The sequence below is a fragment of the Nyctereutes procyonoides genome, unplaced genomic scaffold, assembly GCF_905146905.1.
Source record: "Nyctereutes procyonoides isolate TBG_1078 unplaced genomic scaffold, NYPRO_anot_genome, whole genome shotgun sequence".
Lineage (NCBI taxonomy): Eukaryota > Metazoa > Chordata > Mammalia > Carnivora > Canidae > Nyctereutes > Nyctereutes procyonoides.
This window is the reverse complement of record NW_026575043.1, coordinates 9,799,520-9,811,883: the sequence shown is the minus strand read 5'-3', so window position 1 is coordinate 9,811,883 and position 12,364 is coordinate 9,799,520. Positions and strand designations below refer to the sequence as shown.

Genomic DNA, 12,364 nt, shown 5'->3' with positions numbered 1-12,364 from the left:
AAATTTACATGCCTGTTTGTTTTAATTTTCCCAATACCTCCCTTCTGTCTGTCCATTTTAATATTTGAAGTCAGGAATTTGATGGGTTTTTAGTTAGTAAATCCTAAAACTTATGACTTATACCCTGCTTTCTGAATGGTAACTGAATTACAGCACGATTATACAAATAAAATGTCACTGAGCACACACTGCCCTTCAAACAACAAGGTAGTATACAAAGTTAATACACTTACAAACCAAAAAATACTTCTACTCATCTCTCATCATAGCCTACTAAAGGTGTAAGCAAATGTATAAGGATATTCTCTTTGAAATGATTCTCTGCAAATTAAGTTCCTCCATTTAAAGGGTATCACAGCTCTTCAGAGAAATAACAAAACAGAAGGTGGGGACCAGAAATTTACAGGATGAGCCTGGATTTTTTTTTTTTTTAAGTATTTTTACTTATTTGAGAGAGAGAGAGAGAGAGAGAGCGCACAAGCAGGAGGAGGAGCAGAGTTTCCCTCTGGGAAAGAACCTCAAGCAGACTCCCCACTGAGCACAAAGTCCCCCCCCCACCTCCCACTTAGGGCTCGATCTCATGACCCTGAAATTATGACCTGAGCCGAAACTAAGAATTGGATGGTTAACTGAACAAGCCACCCAGATGCCCCAAGTCTTGATTCTCCTGTATCAAAAAACAACTAAGTGTTCAAAATCTAAAAGCAAATACTACAAGGACACAGGAGCTAGTTCAAAGGCCAAATAAGACAATATGAACATCAAAATAAAAAATGCCAATAAAGGATTATAACGAATAGACTGTGAGAAATAAAGTTGACATAAAAATACAGATAGGTTCATAAATGAGAGAAAACTTTTCCTCCAGGAGGAGGACAACTAATAAGTATACAAAGAAGAGTGAAGTTAGAAAACCACCCTCTGTCCATCTACAAACAATAGTCTTGGGCAAAAATCACCAATAATGCTAACTACTAAAAGGTATTTATCCTCTCAAAGTTATCAACCTACAAGATATTTATTACAAAAGATAAAATAGTAACTTTTTATTGGAGAAATCCTACTACCACCACCTTAATAATCACACTGCTAGTAAGAAGCATGTGCTTCTTAACATGATAGGCTGAGAAGAGCTCAACATCTATTCTTTGATATTATTACCCAGGGGGGTACCTGGACAGCTCAGCTGGTTAAGCATCCAACTCTCCATTTCAACTCAGGACATGATCTCAGGGTCACTGAGCTCGAGCCCTGAGTGAGGCTGCATTCGGGGCATAGTCTGCTTGAGATTTTCCCCCTCTCCCTATGCCCCTCCCCCCTGCTTGCATATGCTTTAAAATAAAAAAAAAATTTAGAAAAAAGGACATAACTGGAATCTAATCATGAGGAAACATTAGACATCCCCAAATTGCAGGGCATTCTACACAGTAACTTACTTGTACTTTAGAAATATCGATGCTATGAAATACAAAAACAAACAAAAACCGTAAGGAACTGTTCTAGACTAAAGGAGATAAAGACACATGAAAACTAAATGCATACATAATCTTGAATTTTTTTCTTCTGGGACAACTGGCAACATCTAAATAAAATCTGTACATTAGATAATAATCTATTGTACAATTTTAAGTTTCTGGTTTGATAACTACTCTGCATTTATTACATTAAGGGCATTCCCTACCTACAGGAAATACACAGCAAAGTTAGAACAAATATAGTAAACTGTTAAGTCTTATAATTGGGCGCTCGGAGCCGCTCTGGCCGTGGAGCTGCTGCCCAACCCGGGACCCGGCCCTGGGTTGCTTAAAAAAAAAAAAAAAGAAAGAAAGAAAAGTCTTATAATTGTTCTTGCTAATTCTGTAAATTCATTAAATTCATTAATTCAAATTATTTTTTAAATTTTAATAAAGCAAACAAGACAAAGTGTTAATGATCGGTGAATCAAGGAGTAATGAGTAAACACTAAACTATTCTCTCAACTTTAGTTTGAAAAATTTTAATAAAACAGGTTATGAAGATGAGATTAAAATAAGAGATTAAATGTAAGTAAAGGCATTAAGAGCAAGATACTATATAAACACAATAAATACAAAAAAATACACTTTAAATAACACAACAGACAAACACAGAAATGGGACATTTTAAGACAACTGGCCTGGTCTTATCAAAAACCAATTTTGTCCAGCAATTCTGCTTAGGTATAGAACCCAGAAAAATGACAAAAACATGTCTACAAAATACCTGTACACAAACGTTCATAGCAGTATTATTCATTACAGTCAAAAAAAAAGTAAAAACAATCCAAATGTCCCCTCAACTGATGAAAGAATAAACAAAATCTAATATATATCCAAACAATGAAATATTACTCAGCCATACAAAAAGGAACAAAGTTCAGATGCATACTATGACATAGATGAACCTTAAAAACATTATGCTAAGTGAAATAAGCCAGTCACCAAGGACCACATATTTTAAAACTCCATTTGTATGAAACGTCCAGAATAAGCAAATCCATAGAGACAGATCAGTGGCTGCTTAGGGCTGGAGAGGGAGGAGTGGGGAATGACTACTAACAGGTATAAGGTTTGGGGCGGATGGGGAGAATGGTGATGACAATGTTCTAAAATCCACTGTGGTGATGACTGAACAACTGAGAATATACACTGCACCACTATGTACTCTTCAAATAGATGAATGGTACATTATGTGAATTACATCTCAAATAAAGCAGTTATTTTAAAAGAAAAACAATATGGTAAAGGAGTCAAGGCTTGAGATCTATAAAGACAAAACCAAAGCAATGTGTGAAATCTGCTTGGATTCTGATTCAAAAAAGCAACTATAAACAATACTGGAGTGTGGACTAAATATCAAGTAATATTAGGAAGGAACAAACATTAATTTATTCAGATATGATAATATGCAAGAAAATAGAAAATGCATGTCAAAGTACTTAGGGCTGAATAGATGTGTTATGTGACATTTTATTTTCAAATAGTTCAACACCACCACAAACAAAATACACAGTTTATAAAGTAATTCTGGCAAAATTATTTAATCTAAACTATGAGTACATATTAGTGTTACTAGTAAGCACGAATTTAGGATTTGATCAAGGTGCCAGCCATTTGAAAGGCATACCATTTATAATCACTAACACACAATCTTCATGCATTCTCTAGTTGCTACACTGCAATGGTAGAGTACTTGTATCTTATCTTATTCATTTTAATCGATAATCAAAGATGAGTGAAAATAAACACATACTCACACTGTGCTTTTTATCTATTCTTTGATTAGTCTTCCTTAATTCACCAGATGGGGTCAGAGATGGTTTAAAATAAACAGTTCGATTTGCTGCTATGGAAACTGGCTTTGGGGTCATGAGTCTCTGAACAGGGGGATACTGAGAGTCCACCTTATAGAAACCAAAGACAAACCTTTATTTTCATATATATCAGTGACACATATCTAAAAATCATTTGGCAATAATTAATGTGACCTAGAGACCTAGATGAATATTTCTTAGAGAACTACCCAAAGGATGCAAATGCTAAAAAGAAAAACTGACAGTAATAGAATGAAAGGTATATTTATAAACCTAAATATAAAATTCCAAATGGTTGCACAGACTATTTTATTCTAGACTTAATAACTTTTCACATATATGTGCCTATGCACAAAATGGAAATTATATTCAAAACTGTTCTACAAATCTAAGTTTTTATTGAATTTCAAATATAGAAACTAAAATGATTTTGCCACATTTTCCCCAAATTACTTTTTAGATATCCTTCAGCTGGAAATAAATTATTTTTAAACTAGCTATGAAAATAATTGCCCAAAAAAAGGGAGCAAAGAATTTCAAAACCAAAAATAAACCGGCATTATTATCTAAGCTCACAAGTGTTTTGTCAACAGTCTTTTGCAACAAGAAAACACAGTAAAAGTCCTGTTGCTGTAAGACTTCTACTCTGTCCAAAGACTGTACTACTATGAATATAGTCCTTTCACTCAGCAGCAGCTGTGAACAACACTGGTTTCCAAGGCAAAGCCTCTGTAGACTAGCTCTTCCCTGAATCCTCATCACAACTGTGATCTTACAACTCAATGAGATAGTCTATTTTGCAGACTGTTCTGATAACATCTGTGAAACATGAGCCACAATATTGTATTCTGGCTTTTATATATCCTAACACTCATTAATAACATTGGATTGATATTATACTCCATCTTTACTAAAACTTTTATCAATGAGAATTTGCATTATGGCAGTTTTTTACATTTACTTTTTAGACAATCTGACATAAAACAGGACTTTGAGAAAAGCAACTAATGCCATAAATTAATCCCATTGGCTAATAATGGATCCTCTTGCCTGATTACAAACATCTAGGTAATGCTAAAAAATTGTAAAGCAACACTATCCGCCCAAAACCCCTCAATTTTAGCCTTCTTTACAGAATTTCAGTAAAAATAATTATAATTTACCAATATCTCACATACAGTTCCCACAATTAATTCAGAAAATTATGATCATTTCAATCAGTTACTTCTGGGGAAAACTGGTGTTGTAATAAATGCTTTCACAAGTAAGAATCTGGGAATCTGCTTCCCCCGAAGGATACTTAACCACAAGCACAACTAACAAAAAATATACCTCTTTAACTGTATTTATCATTTTCTTTTTTTCACAGTAACCTCCAAAACTAATTTTAACCAAATAGAACACACTAAAAAGGGTTATCAAGATACTATAAGTTATATTTTTTTTATTAGTTCCCGTATCTTGGAACAGTATTTGGCTAATGAAAGATCTAGCAATTTGAAATTCTATTACAACAGATTTGACATGTTTGTTAATGAGGAAAGTTTACAAAAGTAACTTTTCAGTGAGGGTTTTAGTTCACTGAACTTCTATAATTACTAAACAAACACTTCAAGCACTTTTCACTCCAACTTTTATTTATCAGCAGGTAAAAAGTTACACAAAGACTACCAAGATGCTGAAAATGGAAATGCCAAATAACCAAAAAATATTGACTGAGAGTTTACTGTGAATACAGCACTGTGCTAAGGCAGGCACTCAAAAGAAGCTACAATGTCCAAGTAAAAAAATCTTATCTTTCAACCACGCCCCCTAACGACTATCAAATTCAATATATATATTTACTAACTTAAAAATAAATATAACAAAACTGCTGAAACTTTAAGTAAATAAATGCAAAAAAGTTTTACCCTTTCCCTTTTGGCCTGAAAGTCTGCAGTGGTATCTATTCCACTCCTATCAAGAGGCTGAAAAAACAAAATACTATTAGATTGGAAATTTTGAAAAATATGATTTTCATCACCAATATATAAAAATAGCTCTCTTAAAAAAGGTTTAAAAGTCAACTTACAGAATTCAGGGGAGAAGAAACAATAGATGGAATTCTTTTTGCATCCTGTTAATATTGAAACAATAACATAATTAAGATTTTTCACAAAACTCAAATTTTGTTACACACCCGGATTTAATTGTGATTCTAAAATTTTACCGCCAGAGGGCTTGACATCTTCTCCAAAGACTGCAATATTCGCCGAGCTGTTGAACTAGTCACACCGTAAGATTGTGCATTGAGCTGTTTAGCTTTCATCTGTCTTCGAACTGGTGCCTATAAAGTAAACACTGTATTATTTTTTTGGACTGTAAACTCTAAAGCACATATTTCAGGAAATGAAAATATTTACAAAACAGAATGTATCTCCACAGAGAAACAGGATTAATATGTTAACAGCAATTTATCTCTGGGTGGTGTCATTATGCATAAGTTCAATTTTTTTTCTCTGTATCTTTACTGAAAAGCCAATGACTTTTACAATCAGAAACAAGATAGCATGCACTATGCTAAAGATCTGTAGCTATGTTAAATGGGAAAAGTGAGATCACTGGTATGAAGTTTAAGCATTATCTTAATCCATTTATCACTGATGTCTAAATCAAACCCTTCTTGTTGAATCACTATGCCATCACTATGCTGTGCACCTAAACTAATATAATATTGTGTGTCAACTGAAATTCAATAAAAAAATAAAATTTAATTTTAAAATAAATAAAAGAACTAAAGTAATAAGAATTATATTAAAATATTATTCTAGATATTAAATAAACTCCAAGATAACTAAATGAAAAGATTATAGACTCTATTGTAAAGAAAATTTAGCTTTTTAGACTAATTTCTCAAATTTTGACCTAAAAATTTTAAATACTCAGGCTATTTCTTTATGACCTGTAACTTTCTTAAAATTGGAGTTAAGGAAAACCCCTAATAAAGAATAGACAAGTACCCTTTAATATGCAAGCACTGTTTACAAATTCCAATTAAAACACTTTTCTCAAAAATGCATTAAAACAATCCAATAACCAAGTGACTATCACAAACAATTTGACAATGCTTAATATAAAGATATTATCACAATCGAAACTCAGTTTCTACAAATAGCTCATAAGAGCTAAAAAACTGAACCATGATAACTACTTTATAAATAATGCTTCTCTGATACCTAACACTGATGACATTTTAGAGTAGCTCCAATATTCTCCATCAGCTTTATTAAGAAGTTGATGCCCATTAAGGATTGCTTTCAGGCCAGAAGCTTTGGCAAATATGAGGCAACACTAAAATCCTCTAGGAAAATATGACAGTCTGTCCTGTCACTGGGTTCTACTGGCCACTCAGGGCCTCAATTCACTAATCAATAAAATGGAACTGAGTTAAAGAATCTTTAATAGACTTCCCAGCTCTAATACTCCAGGAAAGGACTAACAAATGGATTCATTTAAACGTCAATGATAAACATTTCAAAGCCTGTGCTGAGAAGGATTCTAAGGGTATGTCATGACTTGGCATTAAAAAGTATAAAATTCAATGTAAGAAAGGAAGAAATAGCAAGAACACACTCTGACTTGGACTACTCTGTGAATCATAGGCTTACATCATCTAATCTTCTAACATGCTGAACTATTATTTTAACTTTAAAAAATGTTTAAAGGAGTAATATGATCCAGTTTAAGTTCTAGAAAAAGCTCCCTGTGTAACTCCAACATCCAGTTAACTCTTTCTAAAATAACAAAATATTGCCCTTCATGAACACTTTCAGAAATAAAACTCTAATTACTATTAACTATATACACGAAATCATCCTATAATTAGGAAAGAAACTAAAGACAAAAATCTTAAAATATGTTTCTATGCCATTGCTGTTTGTCACAGACTGTTTTCTTCACGTAGATTCCCCTCTCCAAAAGCCTACATATTACTTCACCTTTAAAATGTCAAAATCCATAAAAGTAATAGGCACAACAAATACAATAAAACCGAATGTTTATGAACTTCAAAAAAAACTGTTACTTTATGGTAAAACACAGAATGGTAGGATTTACCTTGAATTTGTTTTTTTTAAGTTATCAATTTCAACTTGGTCTTTGCTCATACGTATGTAAATAAAACTGATTTTGTATATTGACCTTGTATCCTGGGATCTTGCTAAACTCACTTAAAAGTTTTGGTAACACTTTTTTTTTTTAATTTCTTAGGCTTTTTTTTTCTATGTAGATAAGCACATTGTTATGAATAGAAATAATTTTTTCTTCCTCCCCAATCCATATGCCTTGTATTTCTTTCTTCTTGCATTGGCTAGGACTATAGTATAGCATTAAACAGTAGCAGCTCTAACAGACATCCTTCTCTTACTGACGTGAGAAGAGTATTCAGTCTTTCACCATTAGTATGAGGCTAGCTGAAGATTTTCTATAGGTACCACTGATCAGGTTGAGGAGACCCGCTTTATTCCTCAAGCTATAGAAAATTTTTATCTGATGGACACTAAATTTTGTCTAACGTGTTTTATGCATCTGTAGAAATGTTCATATGGTTTTTATTCTTTAAGAGTTTGTTTTCTTGGTAGATCATATTAATTTTCAAATGTTGAGCCAACCTTGTATTCCTGGGATAAGCCCTACTCGATTATAAAATAGTATCTTTTTATATATAGTAGATTCAATTTGCAAGTATTTGTAGAGAAGTTTTAGGCCTGTAATTCACTAGAAATACTTGTCTGTGACTTTCTTGCAATGTCTTTGTCTGGTTTCAGTATCAGGGTAATGTTGGCCTCATAAATATGTTGGAAAGTATATCCTCCTATTACACGGAAAAGTATGCATAGAATTGGTATTATATCTTTCTTAAATGTTTGGCAGAATTTATCAAGCAAATTATCTGAGCCTGAAGTTTTCTTTGCTGGAAGGTATACATATTAAATTTATTGAATAGACTATTTAAGCTATTTATTCTTAACTAGTATCAAAAAACATGAAATACTCAGATATAAATCTAACAAAATATGTGCAAGGTCTGTGTGATGAATACTACAAAACACTGATAAAAAATTTCAAAAAGATACATGGAGAGCCATGCTGTGTTCAAGGATTATTGAACAAGTTAATTAAGATGTAGATGTTCCCTAAATTCATCTTTAGACTCAATGCAATTCTTTTTTTCTTTTTTTTTTTTTAATTTTATTTATTTATTCATGAGAGACAGAGAGAAGCAGAGACATAAGCAGAGGGAGAAGCAGGCTCTTCACAGGGAGCCTGATGTGGGACTTGATCCCCGGGAATCACGCCCTGAGTCAAAGGCAGACAGCTCCACAGCTAAGCCACCCAGGCATCCCAACTAATGCAATTTTAATCTACATTCCAGTAGGTTACAGAAACTGGTAACGTGGATTCTAAAATTATGAGAAAACAAAGATCTGAGAAAGCCAAAACAAGTTTGTAAAAGAACAAAGTTGGAGGACTCACATTAGCAATTTCAAGACTTACTGTAAAGCTATAGTATCAAGACAGTTTAGAGTTAGCCAAAGGAGGATACATAGAAACAAAGTCAAAAAACAGACCCACATATATAGTTAACTGATTTTCAACAAAGATGCAAAGGCAATGCAATGTAGAATGTATAACCCTTTCAGCAAATGGTACTAGAAAAATTGGATACACCTTATGCTAAAAAAAAAGTCTTGATCCCTACACCTCATGACATGATACATACCACAGACAGAAATTAACTTAAAATAGATCAGAAGGCCTGAATTAAAACCTAAAACTATAATGCCTCTAGAAAACATAGAAAAAAATCTGTGACCCTATGTTAGTCAAAAATGTCTTACACACTACACCAAAAGCATGAACTATACAAGGGGAAAAAAAAAAACCCAACATACTGAATGCCATCAAGTCTAAAACTTCTTTTCAGAAGACTTAAACCAGGGACAGCTGGGTGGCTCAGTGGTTGAGCATCTGCCTTCGGCTCAGGGCGTGATCCATTAAGAAAACAACCCTATTAAAAAATGGGCAAGGGGAGCCTGGGTGGCTCAGCTGGTTGAGTGTGTGACTCTTGATTTGACTCAAGTCATGATCTCAAAGTCACGTGATGGAGCCCTACACTGGGCTCCCAACTCTGCCAGGAATCTGCTTGAGATTCTCCCTCTGCCTTCCCCTCCTTCAAGTGCACACGAGCATGCTCTCATTCTCTCTCAAAATAAATAAATAAATCTTTAAAACAAAAAAATGACAAAAGATTTGAACAGATGCTTCACCAAAGATAATACATTTATGGCAGATAAGCACACAAAATTATGCTCAGTTTCATAAATAAAAAACAGTTAATGTGGAGTTACCACTACATGCCAATTAGAATAGCTAAAATAAAAAAATTAAAGATCAAAAAATTAAAAAAACAAAAACAGAAACAAAGAACTGATGACAAGTGCTGCCCAGAACACTGCTGAAAATGCAAAGTGGTACCAACCACTCTGGAAAACAGCCTGGCACTATATTATAAAGTTTAATGTAGGGATCCCTGGGTGGTGCAGCGGTTTGGCGCCTGCCTTTGGCCCAGGGCGCAATCCTGGAGACCCGGGATCAAATCCCACATCGGGCTCCCGGTGCATGGAGCCTGCTTCTCCCTCTGCCTGTGTCTCTGCCTCTCTCTCTCTCTCTGTGACTATCATAAATAAATAAAAATTTTTAAAAAATAAATAAATAAATAAATAAAATAAAGTTTAATGTATACTTATCATAAGACCCCGCAGCCAACTTCTTGGTGACCAAGAGAAATGAAAATTAACATTCACACAAAATACTCATAACCCCTTTAATCACAATTGCCTCAAATCAGAAACAGCCCAAGTGTCCTTTCACTAGTGAATGGATAAATTATAACTCAGCAATAAAAGGAACTACTGACATATGCAAAAATATATATTAATCTTAGGTGCATTACGCAAACTAAGTACAATGAGCCAGATTCAAAAGGCTAGATACTACACTGATTAAATTTAAATGACGTTCTAGAAAAATCACAACTACAGGAAAAAAAAAAACAGATCAGTTGTCGGAGGGTGGAAATGGAAAGAGGGACTGACTATAGAGAGGTACAACGTAACATTTTGGGGTGGAAACGTTTATTCCATTCTCTGATTCCAGAGATGGTACACAACTCTATTTTCTTAAAGTTCTAATACTCTAATAAGGTTAAGTTCTACAATATATAATTTACACCTCAATTTTTTGAAAAAAGAAATATTATCTCAATTAATTAATTTCTAAAAGCACAGAGGCATATAACACACTCACAAATGTAATGAATAAATTTATTCACTCAGGTCTAAAATAACATTCAGATAGTCCCTAAATGAAAACAATGTTTCTAATCCACAGTTCTATCATTTTACCAAAAAACAACCAAACCACAATTCCATTTGAGGTCTATTAGTTACTTGTCAATTGTTATTTTTAAGTTCTCAGTCCTTCTATTCAGACCAACCTGATATGGTGTATTTCGTAGTTTAGGTTGTCTTACAGCAGCTGCTGCCCCACCATACGTTGTTTTTCCAGGATAAAAAGGAGAATCTCCAAGCTGACTTGTTTTAAGGACTGAAGAATTCCCAAGTGACTGCGCAGAAACACAATGATAAATCATGAGTAATAAACACTCAAAACTAATATGATTAAATCAAAACCTATTAGTACTCACAGGGGAAAGCGTTCCAAAGGCAGACAAGTTGAATGCTGGTTTTTTTGAGCTGGTGGCAGTGTGCTGTGAGTGTGAAGGAGTCCGTTCAGCCTCTGGGGACCATAGAGGTGGCACTGAAGTGTTCTTTGTAACAGCTATATCTGAAACAAAAATATGCATAGTAAGAGCACTGATTACAAGAAAATGGACATTACAAGTCAGAAAAAACCTATCCCATGAAATTTAACTTCACTACCAAATGCCAAGAATACCTTTATCAGAAGCTCTTGAAGAAAAACCACTGGTAGTTGAGATGTTATCATCATCATGCTGAGAGGTAGAATCTTTAATTTCCTTTACAAGGGAAAATCCAGAACTGCCAATTGGGAACGCCGAGGATGTGGAGGGCTGACAGTGTAATGCAGGAGATTCCAACATGGAGAAATTCATATGGCTCCGATGAAGAGAAGGCCTTGTTAATACATCTGGGTAATTTGAAGAAGTACTAGTTGTTGAGGGTTCTTAAGAACAAACAAACAAACATTAATACTATGAATATACAGCTTAGAAAAAGCAATACAATATCACAACAAAATGGCATTTAAGAAAACATACTATACAAATACAGCTTCAAGTCACTGAGGCCTCCCATGATAAGCCCAATTTAGGTTTGTTTTTTTTTTTAGGTTATTCTTTTTAGATGAAATGAAGTTTCATCTAACTGCAACGAATTTACTTAACCTAGTATCAAACCATGTTTCAGAGTTCACATACAACTTCTACAAGTGCATGGTCGCTTTTCCCCTTGAATTGATATTATAAAACTTGCTTGTGAAAAATCAAGTCAAAGAAGCTATATAAGAAAGTCATAAAAAGTGGGCAGACCCGGTGGTTCAGCGGTTTAGTGCCACCTGAACCTAGAGACCCGGGATTGAGTCCCACATCAGGCTCCTGCTTCTTCCTCTGCCTCTCTCTCCCTCCCTCTCTCTCATGAATAAATAAATAAATAAAATCTTAAAAAAAAAAAGTCAGGGCAGCCCCGGTGGCGAAGCGGTTTAGTGCCGCCTGCAGCCCGGGGTGTGATCCTGGAGACCCAGGATCGAGTCCCACATCTGGCTTCCTGCATGGAGCCTGCTTCTCCCTCTGCCTGTGTCTCTGCCTCATTCTCTCTCTCTCTCTCTCTCTCTCTCTCTCTCTCTGAATGAATGAATAAATAAATAAATAAATAAATATTTTAAAGATAAATATAAAAAAATTTAAAGAGTCATAAAAAGGATGCCTGGTTCCTCCAGAAATAACCACTATTA

General features: G+C 34.2%; 1 protein-coding gene across 1 annotated transcript in view; it reads right to left on the bottom strand.

The window, feature by feature from the left end:
• Window positions 1-12,364, bottom strand: part of NUP153 (nucleoporin 153) — a 71,699-nt gene that overhangs the window by 34,321 nt on the left and 25,014 nt on the right. Inside the window, exons 3-9 of the mRNA XM_055322737.1 lie at window positions 11,330-11,578; window positions 11,079-11,218; window positions 10,869-10,997; window positions 5,541-5,657; window positions 5,403-5,447; window positions 5,242-5,298; window positions 3,275-3,421 (exon numbers count right to left, since the gene is read on the bottom strand). Coding sequence (XP_055178712.1) covers window positions 3,275-3,421; window positions 5,242-5,298; window positions 5,403-5,447; window positions 5,541-5,657; window positions 10,869-10,997; window positions 11,079-11,218; window positions 11,330-11,578 — 884 coding nt within the window. The remainder of the gene's footprint in view (window positions 1-3,274; window positions 3,422-5,241; window positions 5,299-5,402; window positions 5,448-5,540; window positions 5,658-10,868; window positions 10,998-11,078; window positions 11,219-11,329; window positions 11,579-12,364) is intronic.